This window comes from Chaetodon auriga, chromosome 24 (genome assembly GCF_051107435.1).
Source record: "Chaetodon auriga isolate fChaAug3 chromosome 24, fChaAug3.hap1, whole genome shotgun sequence".
Taxonomy (NCBI): Eukaryota; Metazoa; Chordata; class Actinopteri; order Chaetodontiformes; family Chaetodontidae; genus Chaetodon; species Chaetodon auriga.
In genome coordinates, this window is record NC_135097.1 from 7,556,913 (window position 1) to 7,571,215 (window position 14,303).

The 14,303-nt window shown below is 43.1% G+C and overlaps 1 protein-coding gene across 2 annotated transcripts in view; it reads right to left on the bottom strand.

Moving 5' to 3' along the window:
• Window positions 1-14,303, bottom strand: part of arap2 (ArfGAP with RhoGAP domain, ankyrin repeat and PH domain 2) — a 113,882-nt gene that overhangs the window by 59,935 nt on the left and 39,644 nt on the right. For both annotated transcript variants that reach the window (XM_076725639.1, XM_076725638.1), the window contains exons 11-13: window positions 9,499-9,698; window positions 3,169-3,254; window positions 2,761-2,943 (exon numbers count right to left, since the gene is read on the bottom strand). In XM_076725639.1, the coding sequence (XP_076581754.1) occupies window positions 2,761-2,943; window positions 3,169-3,254; window positions 9,499-9,698 (469 nt within the window). The remainder of the gene's footprint in view (window positions 1-2,760; window positions 2,944-3,168; window positions 3,255-9,498; window positions 9,699-14,303) is intronic.

The window sequence follows — 14,303 nt, forward strand, 5'->3', positions numbered from 1 at the left end:
TTTTTGGATTTTTTTTTGTTTTTTTGTAGAGGTTGCTTTTGATTTATTACTTTATGTTAAGATAAGTGGAACTCCTTTAAAGAGTTGTTTATTATTTAAACACACGTACACACATATATTGAGTCATGGCGTGTATAATTGTTCTATGACACATTGATCAGTATCAAATCTGTTCAGCCCATTTATAAAGGCAGAGTAGACAGAGAGAACACAACCACCCACCTCCACCGCTCTCCTCTCTTCTTCTTTCTCACTCTCTTTCTATCACGCACGCACACACACACACACACACACACACACACACACACACACACACACGCACACACACACACACACACATGCACACACACTTCTCCACTGGCCAAACCCCTGAAGGCAGCCACACACTCTGTGTCTGTCACACTTCCTCTCCTGCACCACCCTGAAAAAAAGTCCCACCATAACAGCAAATTCACACATCCTCAGTGGAGCGGCGCACATGTTCACACGCATGTACACACTCCCACACGCACACGCAAAAGAGAGAAAAGCCGCAATAAAACCAACCCAAGCATTTCTGTTGTGGATCCTAATCCACTTTTCCACTTAGCTAGCTGGTGTATCTCTTCCTTACTTTCCCCCCCATCATTCCCTCTTTCTCTCTACATCTCCATCCCCCTAGTTCTACTCAAGAAAACAATGCAAGGGGGCTGATCTGCGTAAATGCTGACGCAGGTGGAAACTTAGCTGTGTGGAGGCTCAGTGCTTTGTGCTTTTAAGACCCTTAAGCGGAAGCCAAGAAACAGGCCCTTTTTACACTGGAGCAATAAACCCCAAACCACAAACTGGCAGAGATGGCCTTAGCCCCAACCTGCTCAGGCCTGCGCTTGAGATCGATAAGACTTCCCCTTTGGCATTTTTAGACCCATAGTGCTGTTTTACTGAGGGTCAAAAGGTGAGGAAAATATGGTCTTTCCAGGTTCACTGGATTTAGTAAACGGAGTATCCCACATCTGATGCTTCTTAGAAGTACAAATCAAACAATCATTGGTGCCCACTTATCATTGCATGGTAGGTGAGCTGCTGCGGCACTTTGCTCCAACCTTGACAGAAAAATAAACATGCAACTAGAAACAGAAAGTCTTAGTTTCATGTATTGATGTTTCACTTACTGTACAGCAGCTAACCAGACCTGTAAACCCTCCCATTTTGACTGGGATTATCCTGTATTTTACTCTCTCCCGCTGTCCTTCTGTTTACATATTTTCCTGTCAATCCCTCATATTTTCAACCTTTCTTTGGCTGTAAAGTTAATGTGAGGCATAACCTCCTAATCTGTTTGCCTTATTCCCCTCCAGTACAGCAGGAGGCAGTATGTAGAACATTAGCTGAAATGTCTATTGCCAAGGAATCATTGACTCTGTCTGTCAAAGTTAGGGGAGGACACCGGAAAATTTCCTGTACTTTGAAATTCCAGTGATCACAGATATGCAGCTAACTCGCTGAGCAGCTAGCACGTTGTTTGTTGCTTGCCAATTTTATGCAAGCTAATAAAGCCAGCAGGACATAACAGCTGAAGTACAGTATAGCATCATAGCTTTAAAGCTAAAAGTACGGCGTGGGAACAATGTGACAGCAAAGTACAGCTAATCCATCTAAAGAAAAGCTTGTTGTTTATTGCTAGTTAATCGTATGCTAGCTAACACAGCTAGCTGGACCCAACACTGCTTACTGGCAAAAATCACTGTCTCCAAAATTTCATTGTCTGAATCAGCTGAAGTACAGTATGTCATAGCTTTTACACTACAAGTTTGGCATAGGGCCAATGTTACAGCAATTGACAAATACATCTACAGATATGCTGGCTATTTGTTGCTAGCCAATCTTATGCTCACAAACACAGCTAATCAAACATAGCACTGCTAACTTTGGCAAAATTCACTGTCTCATTGTCCAGCTGACAGTACAGCTAAAGAGCTTTAAAACTAAAGTAGCCAATAGCATGGGAACAGTGTTACAGCAATGGACTGCCAGTCCATCTACAGATATGCTGGCTGTTTGCAGCTAGCCAATTTTAAGATAGGCAGCAACAATTGATATTTTGGATGCCTAAAAAACAAAAACCCAATATGTTTTTCTAATGGCTCCCATGACGGCAGATCCTCTGACATTTCCAGTCAGGCACGCACACTGAATGTTAAGCACTTGCTGGATAAATCTAATGTATTCCACATGTGAGATGCAGATGAACTTCCAGGCAGAGAGTTCAGCACTCAAAAAATAAAAAGAACTTCTGGCACAAGTTGACAGACTGATGTTGTCAGTGTGTACGAGACAACATCTGAAGACACAGTCAATGAAACGCTAACCCTTACTTCAATGTCGAGGATAACTTGACAAAGCAGCGAGGGAGTTGGCGAGTTGTACATCTAATGTGCTTGAACCACATCTGCTCTGCTTGTTTACAGAGAAAAGCAGAGAAGACCCACACCGGCACATACAGTATACCGTTGTAGGAAACAAGCAAACAAGTTCAGCATGTGGTTAGAAAAGTGCTTAGAGTGGGTTTAGAATCAAAGGCGAAGTATTTTTCTCCTCCCTACACAACGACTGGTCCAGAAGTGATACTCAGTGGCCTGTAAATAAACAGATGTAGCGCTGGTGTTTGAATAAAAACAAAAGTGCCACCATGTTACCAGAAGAGAGGCTGAATACCTCATAACATAGCTTCTATACCACCCGTTCTGAGGGTTTGAACTTCTGCTCTGTGGAAAGTTGTACCCTGTTGAGCTGCTCCAGGTCATCGATGCCCTCCAGGACCCTCCGGTACTTCCTCTCCCTGTACTTCCTGCGGATGAAAGTGGCACGCTGCTCCGCCGAAGCCCCACTGTAGAGTTCCTCCTCCAAGGGAAGATTAGCAGCCCAGAAGCTGTTAGCATCCTTGTTCCCCACCTCCAGGAAGAGCTGAGGGGTTAAGAAACATGGACAGGGAGGACAAATACAGCTAAGAATCATTTCCATTAGTGGGATGTGACATCTGCCAACCCTCAAATCAGCATATGGTTTGTCTTGTTGATTAGTCTTTCAGATGAAAGTGTCACGTTAAACCCTTTTGACAATACACTGGATGATTTCCAGTAAGACTTCATGTCATTCTTACTCATAAGGAAAACAACACACAGTCCGTACCTCCACCAGTGCATTACTCCAGATGCTGCTGTCCAACTTCAAGCTCCGCACTTTGGAAATACTCGGGCCGAGGGAGCGGTGCTGGCCTGGTACGCGGACAGACACAGTCAACAACATGAGTTCACAACCACACATACGCTCAGAAATTCATACAAGCCTTGGGTTTGTACGACTTTCTCAATTAGATTTATTCAAAAGCGCAAACGGCTACGCTTTTAGTTCCTGAAAAGTTCACATGAAAAAACTAAAATTAAGAGCTGCACACTGTATATGCACAGAAATCTCCACAGTGTCTGAGCAAACACACACACCACATGTCAGCGATGGAGTAAACAATAAACAGGCAGTTACAAGATGGAGAAACGGAGCATGACTGGAAGCTCATTCTCTCACTCACAACAGACATATTTAGTCCCCTCAGCACTCCTAATTGGAAATGAAAGCACAGAACGAGGGCCATTAATTGCTAATGAATCATGAGTAATTCATTGTGTTTGTGGGTCGGCCTGTTTATTTGGGTGAACGAGAGGCTTCTGGGGTTGCTTATGGCCAAAGACAGAGCATACATGCATAATACATCTGGCAGAAGCTCGCTGTATGTGTGAATGTGAATTATTGTCCTGTGTGTAAAGGCGGATAATTTTAGATTTAGAGTGATCTCATTACTGTCTTCTTTGCACAAGCGGAGCAGCTGTGAATGGAAATGTGTGGCCATGAGCTGTGAAAAGGCCGTCTTGACACAGATCTAGAAAGCACAGACACCAAAAAAAAGAAAACTAACAAGGAATTTTGGACAACTAATACTCTCCCAATGTCACACACCCCACATAACTGATATAAAAGCACAGATTGGCTGCACCACCTTTCCGCAGTATGAAACACTTTCTTCAGATTATTTTAAAACTGTGAGCTCTTGAGTTGTAGTGCCTTTAATATGCAACACTGGGGCGCTTTAATTGACTGGTCCAATTGCTCCCATATAGGATTCTGAATTTGATATGCCAGGCCATGTACCATTGTGGTCAGGCTTGATGTGATGAAATGGTGAATACATTAAGGACAAAGGACAGTCCCAGCTTTCCTGCCACAACAGTTCTGAACTCATATTCTTTTGTACATGATACCCCAACAGCATTACACTGCTATACTAACTATATATTGTTTTCTATTTTCCAAGTTTTAAGTCGACTTTTTTGTTATTTAGAATGAGCTAACTTTAGTTTTTATACAATTTAATATCAAATTTTGTTGCACATCCAAATATTTAATGTGATAAGTTAAGTCAGTCTGTTAAATAATTAGCAATAGGTGCCATAAAGTCTGCATAGCTATGAAAAGATACACTGTGTAGTCTTATAATGTAGCTGAGTGGAAGCATGTATAATATAAGATCAAGAGGACCAAGCAGTCAACCCTGTGGAACACCATATGGAACAAGAGACATGCAGACAAGTATTTACAAAAAAATGTGTCCCTGTTAATTGAATAGGTATGTGCTGAGATTAAGGAGGCATCGCCTACATCAGCATGTTTAAGACTTTTACTATGATTTTGTTTGTTAAAAACATGTAAAGTTGGTGGACGGAGAGAAACACTATAAACTCGATGCAGTCTGGATGTTATGCATGATTGAACTCTTCATTTCTCAAATGAAAGAATTAAGCAAACTTCACAGAGTAAGAGAACCTGTTGGTTTTAAGTGGTTCAGTAAAAACACTTCTGTCCTTGCCGATCTGTTCTCAGTGACACTTTACATGTTTCACTGAGCCCTGCGATTACACATTGAAGGGTTTGCTTTCATCCACAAGGTTATTTCAAATATTTTGTGGAGAAAGTTCATGTTAAAATGTCAAGTGCGGATGTTTTAGTGCGGTCAGACCCGTCTTTAAATCTGGTTTGTCCAAAGTCACACTGAAAAAAAGAGCAACGATCACCGTCTTTGAGACCAAATCCAGCTTGACAAATAAATGCCAGAGAGCAAGATTTCACTTTTGCCTGTGAAGGGGTGCAAATACTTCACTCTGTGCGTCAGCTGAATAACTACGGCCACGCTTCATCCACTGAGCCGCACAGCACCACAGGACCATTTTCACTTATGTAAGGGGAATGAACCCGAAAAAAGTGTGCAGTCGCACGTGCAACATGGTGAGAGCTTCCCGTATAAATCGCCTGCCGTAAACGTCTTCATCGTTCTGATGGAACCACAACAGCACACAAAAGGGCATTCCCATCACAGCGGCTCTCACAAAAAAAAAGCGCCCGACCCGCAAAGGATTTCAGGCCCAATTAAAAACTTTCCCAGCGACAGTTCGCGGAGCACTTTTCCAGCCCCATGTACTCGTGTGCCATTTTCCCCTCACTCAGTGATGAGTCAGAGGGAAACAAAGCAAAGCAACGAGCGCTGCGTTTGTGGGTTGCCATGGCAACTGTTGCCAGCAGACGTGTCTACGAGTTGCGTCCTGGTTGAAAGGAGTTTACTGCAATTACATGTGTGGAGAGGGGCCTCTTGATCTTTGGAGTAATGTCATTTCCTCTGCTCGGTTGGATTGCGTAGTGGGAGAAAGGGCAAAGAGAAGGAATGAAAGGGACAGAGTAGAAAGTGGGACAGCTTCGGCTCCTGGGAGGTAAAGTTACTGGTGAATGTGGGCTGGAGCAGGGTCAGAACAAGGGTTTATGTCTTGGGTTAAATACTGAAGACAAACACCAACAGGAGTGGGAGCGAGGCCATCATTAAAACTGTACTACTCAATATTTTTAAATGAACAATGGATCAAATGTCAAAGGTGTCACTTGCTGTGTTGGGCAGCTACTTGGAAATCGCATGAAGCTTCACTGCACTGAGGCTACTTCCAGAGGAATGTCGGAAGCTAAGCTACAGCAACATGGCAAAAGCACTTCACTACATCTCAGCTACTCCTTTAATTCTTCATTCCAAGTCAGAGCGATCTCAGCGATCAATAAAACAGTCAGTAAAACAGATCAATTGCTAATTAAACAATACTCTCTGATCCCTGCTCTCCCTGCTCCAAAACCAACATGGCGACAAAAACAAATAAACAAAAAAACATGTGCTCCACATACTAACAAAAAGCAGGTGTTGACAGAATGTGTGTGTGTGTGTATGTGTGTGTACGCACCTGTGCTTGCATGAGTATAATCAATTTAGACTCAGGCGCAGTTTGCAGGACAAACTGTTAACACAAAATTTAATAACTCCACTCCCTGCAGATAAAGAATAAAAATCCCGACTCCCTTCGGATCCATCCCTCGCCGTCTGCCATATTTCCATCAGTTACACTCGAAGCAGAGACAGCGCAGGCATCAGCCCAAGGATTGGTACGTGATGGCCAGGTCACATGGAAGTGCTTATGTTGGCTGCACGTATGCTGGTTGTGTGGCCAGAAACAGGACTCAGATTTAATGCTAATGTTGCTATTAGTCTGCTGAATGTGAAAATAGTTGTTCCAACAACTTTATGAGGTGACAACATGTCAAGTTTAAACCCTGAATCAAAAAAATCTAAACCTCACCAGCTTTTGGTTATAGCCAATTTTCACCAGACAGTATCCAGATTATTTTAGAAAGCAGCTGATTATCCACAGCGCTGCTTCCTGCTGCAAGAAGACACCACAGTTTCAGCAAACAAGGTCCTCTTTTGACAAGGACGACTCACGTAATGAAAACTTTCTATTTGCGTTCCCACTTTCTAATAGAAAGGGAAGAGGAGAGCGGGAGAAAACACAAAGGAGCGGCTGATTAGGAATTAAAGTGACAAACGCACATGGTTATAGTGAAGAACGCCTGAGCTGTGAATAGCTTTTCTCACCCCGGTTTTTGGATGATTTTGTTTTTGATCAGATTCACAATAAACACAGATCATCTTGTTTTCATAAAACAGAAAATAATGGACCTTAACAGTCCTTCAAGTCTCCGCAAACAAAGACAAAATATTAACAGTCTGCAGCTTCGCTCTTTCATGTGCAGCTACAGACTATTAAAATTCATTCCGTCTTGGCACAAAAAGAGGAAAGCCAATGTGGGATCATTTTCACCATTAGCCTTCTCATTACTTCTTTCCTCTTTCTCTTGTTCAGCATTTCTCTTTATTGTCCATGACATGAGAGCGCTAATTAAAAGCGGGAGCAGTCATTGGTATTCCAAATGGATCGTCACCTAATTTAAGGAGAGCACAGTGTGAGGACAGCTTCCTCGTTGCAGATATTCAACCTCTCTCTCCCAGCGTGTCGACAAAATGTAATATTAAACACCCCTGCAAATGAAATCATTTAAGGGTGTTTGAAAAGGGATGTTGGATATCTGATGCGTACCAATTACACGGGCTTTGCAGAGGTGAGGTGAAGAATCGCATTAAAACTTATGGCTCCGGGAGAAATCTCAGGGCTGGAGAAGATCTGGAGGGGGAAGGATGAGTGGATAGGAGCATGCAGGAGAGAGAGGAACAAAAAAAAAAAAAAAAAAAAAAAAAAGGACTACACACCAACCAGATATCCCTCTAGATCGAGCATGGCCGCTGCTTCTCTCTAATCATGTTTAGCGGGTCAAGAAGCAGTTTGGGATCCCCCAAGTTCTCGCCTGTGGCTTAATCTTTGTTGTCATTTCATCTGAGCCATCCAGCATTGCCAAATAGATTAGAGAGTCCAGAGGCCAGACGCCAACTCCCATAAGCGGCTTATCACCTGAGAACTTATTCCAAAAGAGCCTCTGGGTCAGAGTACATACTCACACAGACACAAACACCGGGCCACACATACAGATGAGGAATTTAACAAGCTTTTTACTTTAGCATGTTTTGAGTCCTCAAGCACGCTTTATTGTTTTTTCGCTCTGACTTTAGAGAAGTGTGAATAATATCGCTTCATATGAGAACATGTCTTCGTTCCCGGTTCCCAACTATTTTGGTCTGTGACTCTATAACCAGGCAGTACTGACTCATGATCCCACTGTCGCAGGTTGAATAAGCGCGTCTGTGAGCTGTGACCAAGCAACGAATGAAGAAGAAGCGAAGCTCTCCAATATGATGGAAACGTTAGGAGAAAAGCTTAAAAAATGACATGATTAGGGAGGTAAAATAGTAAAGACGCATGGTTCAATTGGAAAACTTAGAATCATTTATAGTCTGCAGGGTTCGACGCGGCAGGTCAGCTGAATGTTCACGCGGCTCAAGCTCCCTATTAAACATATAAGACAGATAAAGTTTCAAGGAATAATCAAGTAATCAATAAATAATGAATGAGTATTTACCCAGGTTTAATTCCCTCATAAACTACAGTAAATACTGCATATAAATCTCACAGAATTAACTAAAAAGCCTGACCTGAGTGTGAGAACTTTGCCATCTTTTCCCAGGATACTTCCTGTAAAGACATGATGTAATAACTTCCACTCTGCGTCCCCGTCGTCCTTTAATCCCTGATTATGAACACCTTAAAGGGCGTCATCCCGTTTATACCATGGCTCACAAAAAAAACCAAAAAAAAAAAACAAGGCCATTAATTTATATTTTCTTGCATTTTCCACAAACCATAACTCAGTTTCTCCAGTAACACCTGAGGGTCTGACTAATACCTGGATCAATCATTCCCATACAATAAGGTTCTTATGCAGCGTTTGCCCGCTCGTAGGCACACTGGATATATTGCAACGTCGCATGAACATCGATTTGATTTAATTCTCCTGGTGCCATTTTTCGCTTTTCTTCTCAGCTCCTCAGTCATCACAAGTCTCACATTGTCCAAACAGGTGAAATGAAACGTTGAAGTCACTCATTGTTGTAATTAGCTTGTTGGTGTGTCGCAATTAACTGTAAACAGAGGCTTTGACTGCGTCCGTGTTTCTGTGGCTGCTCGTTTTAGACACAGGCTGACACCGTTCATTGAGAACGGCGAACGTTTTCACTGGAACTACTTAGTAGGTGTCCATTACCAGGAATTAATGGACACCCTGCAGCCAATCAGAATTCACCCAGACCATGGTATGATGGGAAGTTATTGACCCATAAGGTGTTACAGCTTTTTCCTATTTTTTCCTGTCTTGTATATTACATTTATTTTGAGACAACTTGGGGGTCCCTGCCCACAGATGTGGAACCACTGCTTTCAAAACTATCTTATAAAAGGTGTTTTGACAGACTGCTTGCTTCCATTCACGCCTCGCTGTGTGCGGGCAGGTAGAGTATAAGCACACGTGGGGGGTTGTTTACAGTGCGCCACATGTACAGTATTGTTGTTTATCGGTGTGTGCGCCTGCATCCAGCGCGTGTTCGCATCAGAGAGTTGATGAAAGCCATGACTAAAGAGGTTTATTTCTTACCTGCGCACTTCTTACAGATGACCACACCCAGGTTGACGGACGCCCACTCCGGCTGGGGGGCGCGACAGTCGGCACAGCTCCTGTTGGCCTCGTTGAACCAGATCTTCTCTGCCACTTCATAGTCGGAGAGTGTCTCAGCGATCGATTCTTGGACTGCTTCAATCCACTCCTCCTTCTCCCGTTCTGACTCGGCCGTGAAGCTGCAACAATTGATTTTTTGCCCCCACCCCAACACATGCCTCACTGTTATTGATTTGATTTGAGAGAGCAATTAAACAGCATAGTGTAGCTTGGCAGGGTTACGGGGGTGTGCAGTATCTGGAGTAGTTTTGGGGGGTTGCTGAGTGTGTATGCCTATGTGTGATTGCAATAGATTTGGTGAAATTGATAGGGGAGTGGGAAGAGGGGGCGACTGGGCAGATAAATCAATCCGTCTCACCTTGCACCACTAAAATCTATGAAGTGCTAATGCAGGATATTTTTTCAGGATATTATTTCTATATTAGACTCAAGAAAGTTGAGAAATGGTGATGGAAAAAGTGAAACTATGACACATTTGACACTTACATTGAACACTCTTGTGCAGGCGCAGACTTAAAGGACCAGTGTGTCAAATTTAGGGAGCTCTTTCGGCAGATTATGGCAGGAAAGTGTGTTTTCGTTTGTTTATATTTACCTGAAAGTAAGAACTTTTGTGTGCTATTTATATCTACAGAGAGATCGGGTCCTCTTCTAGAGAGTCTGCCATGTTTCTACAGCAGCCCAGAACGGACAAACCAAACACTGGCTCTGGAGAACGTCTTTCACATTGATGAAACCCAGTGATGCGTATGCTGTACATAATCAAGAAATCAGCTTTATCCAGCAGTTTGCCTGTATTGTATTCTTTTTTTCCTTTTCTTTTCTTTCTATTTTAGCTTTTTCTTAAAAGCCTCCTGTGGACAGGTGTTGGAAATTAGCGCTCTGCAACAAAACACTAAATATAGTGCTTCTGGTGGTTGTGAATAATTGTATGCTACAGTCCCAACGCCATTGTTGTCCATGTCAAATAAAATAAAAAATAACTCTAGCAAGCAGTTTCTCTAATCCCTCACCATAATTAAGTAAACAAAGTTTCTCGTGTACATGAAATTTTAACCACAAGCGAACACACTTAGGATGAAGGGAATGCCAACTGTGGGTCAAACCTTCCTGCCCAACATCAGTGCCTGGACTCACTCATGCTTTTCAAAAAGCTTTCCCTGAAGATGGAGGCAGCAGTGGTGTCCACATACTTCTGTCCATGTAGTGTCATTATCTTATCTACTAATTCTTCTTTTTGGGTCAGGGGATGATCCAAAATGTCAAATAAATATGCACACCGCACACATAAACAGTAAACACCTGAACTGTTAAAGCTCCCAAATCAGGCGTCTTTCAGGACAGTCACTCACCTGTCTGTCACTCCATCTGTGTCTTACTAGTTTTCCTTTTGGACAGCGCGCACACACACACACACACACACGCACACACAGGAGTGATGGAATATGTCAATTACTGTCTAACAAGACACCTCGCAGGGACAGACAGCACAGGTTTCTCGTGGGGAGGATGTATTTGGAGGAAGTTGCTGACTGTATTGAGCATCCCAAAATTAGCTGAATGTATGTGTGTGTGTGTGTGTGTGTGTGTGTTTGTGTAAAAAAAAAACATATAATCTGTGAGCTGAAGCCAGAGCAAAGATAAGAGAGCAAAACAGACTGCAGGAGCGACAAAGATCAACAGGAAAAAGAAAGAAAGAGAGTCATATCTCGACTGAAAGAAGCATTAAGACAGGAGAAATGGGACCACTGGTCTCCATGGCAACATGGCGACCAGTGTAAAGTCAGATGGAGGACGGGGGGGGGGGGGGGATGCCCGGAGCAGAGGATGTGCACAGGGCCGACCTCGCCCAAGTAACCCAGCAGAGATCAATAGGTTGATTGGGTTCAGCCGGTCTGTGCCCACCGGTCTCTGCCCGGAGCCCGTCGAACGAGACGACTGCTCACATCGTCTGCTCAACTCCAACATGGCCTCCGAAAAACACAAGCGAAGAGAGGCAGGAGGCGGCGGCGGGGTGCGACGACGTCAGCGCGCTTTAGGTGTGCAGTGACGGCCGGTCTGCGCAAAATATAGTACAGCTTTAAGGGCAACAGGTGGCGGAGGGAGAAACGTGAAATGAGGAGCCAGCAAAGAATCAATTCAAGGATCTCAATCAATTCCTTCAAGCCACTCAGAAATTAACATAAATGTAAGAGGTGGAGTAGGAGTAAAATTACTGTTTTACAAGCTGACAATAATAAAATTGGTGGCTTTGCTCTGATTATGAATTTAGATAGAACTCCTAAGCTGTTCGCAAGCACCGCTTTTACAACTTCGAAGGAATCTCTCATATTGTGGAAATATGTCAATCACCCTCACAATCACAGGCTTCAGGCTCCTTCCCGCCCACAAACTACAAGCGCAGAGCTCTCATGTTTCGTCGGCCCACGCTGGGGGATAACTGGGCAGATTTTGGGTCTGATCCTGCAGTGTGAGGGGTTTACAGACGGGCCTCAATGATACCAAGTGGATCAGATTTTCCCTGATTTCAAATCTGAAATATCAAACGTGTTCGAAATTAGGACCGCGAGTTCCTGCGAGATCAGAAATCCCTGGAATCACCCTGAAATCTTTCAGTATAAAGGCCATTTGTGTGCAGTCCTGTCTCATGACTGAATCATCTGGTGTGTTCCTTCTTTTGATTAAAATCTGAAAAATCTGTTAAATCTATTGTTATGTGTGTGGATTTGACAGATTTGAAAATCCTTTCTGCACCAGGCAGAATTCCACGGTGCTCCCATGTAATTATGTGGATAGTTATGAAGGCTGAAAGTGAATTAAGAAAGCAATTAAAGCCTCAGACATGAAGAAGAAGTCCAGAGCAAGCCCCAAATCTCTGTCAGTTCTTCTTTAAGTCAAACAAAGTTATTACGGTTGACGACAGAGCGGAAGAAGATCGATACCACTCTCATGTCTGTCTGTTGAATATAGGCCAGGAGATGGCTAGCTTAGCTTAGCATAAAGAAACAAGGGGAGACAGCCCGTCTGGCCCTGCCTGCAGGTACGTTCACACTGAACGCGTTAGGACGAGTGGTGCTGTGAACGTTATGCTGTAAAGTTTAGGGGCAGCAGTGCTTCTCAACTCCGAAAACACTGGAGCTTCTTTTCCACTTACCATCAATTTACATAAAACTTCATTTTAAAACTTAAATAAATAAACTGCAGTGCGGAGCTGGAACTGTCTGTCCGTCCACTCTTGGACAGTTTGAAAAGACGCAGTGCGTCCAGTGACCTCGCGCCACACACTCTCACGACTCCTGGATACATCTGGGCACTTCACAAAAATCCACATACTTATGCAGCTCGCACTCATGAGATGCTCATTCAACTCGATTTCAGCTGGCCTACATGACCTTCATGGTCTGGACTTGGAAATACTGCTTCTTACAGCCGGCTTCAGGGTTCCCCGCTCACCCGAGGACCTAGTACCAGTCCCCACTCATGAAAATGTATTCTGGATAATGACAATTAAATTGGGAAATCCAATTTTCATGTGCGCTGGCTTGACAGACTTTCTTAAATTCTCGGTTAAAGTCGACATTAAATCTTAAGTTTGAAAGTTTACTCACACTGGTGTCCTTTATCCTGACCCGACGAGGTTCACGTAGGAGAGGAGATACAGCTCTTCTTCATGAATTATGAATATACACTTCCTTTTGCATGCATGCACAACCAACATAATGGTAAGAGCGTCAAGTATATGAAGCGGTTTATGGAAGTTTTTGTTCAAATGAAACTTGCATATCAAATATTAGCGCAGGCTATTAGTACAAGCTGAGGAAGTGACATGGCAACTTGTCATTTCCTTCGCATTTACCACCGAGAGAACGGATTGCTTTGATATGTGGGTGATCAATACAGCCTCTATAATGACCTTGTGAAACGAACAGATCACAGTGCACTTCTAAAATCCGCCACCCACCACCATTCAAAGACGGCCCTATGCAGCTGCTTCCTCGGATCAAATCAATCTGAAAATGGGACTCCAATTTTGACACCTCTGAATAAATTTTGGCTTCACAGCTACAGCCAAAAAAAAAAAAAAAAAAAAAAGAGTTATTCCGATCCAAAGTTAAAAAGATGTTACATCAATCATTACGGCCAAAAATATACAAGAGGGATGTTAACATAAGGTGAAAACACTGGCAGATATTCAGGAGAGATAAATCAGTCAAACAAAGTTGGATTAAGCTTCAATAAAGTGGCGTTCAGGATGGTAAGAAAGAAGAAGCTGAGGTGGATTCAGAGAGCGCGGTGATTTTCAGCTCGACTCGAAGAAGTTTTCAACAGTTCAAACGCTCACATCAGCCTTGCTTGATAATTAGATGTTAACACGGCTCCTGTGATCAGCGTTTTCTCTCAAAGAAGCGCCTGATTGAAGGATCGTAAGCAACTCGATGACGAACTTTTTAAACTTTTAAGAGTTTAAACAGTCCTGAATCTGACCTCAGATCAGTGTCAATGAAGCGACGTCACAGAACTGACCTCTGAGTGATTTGGAGCTCATCTTAACATTGCAATCAGGTCATATTTGTAGTATTATTGTAAATATAAATGAGGTCAATTAAGGTGCAGAAATGACACCAACATCCAACAGTGAACCACACATACTCGCCAGCACCAACACTTTTTCTTTGAAGGAGGTCAGTTTATTATCTATTAGTCTGTGAAAACAGCTGTAAAAT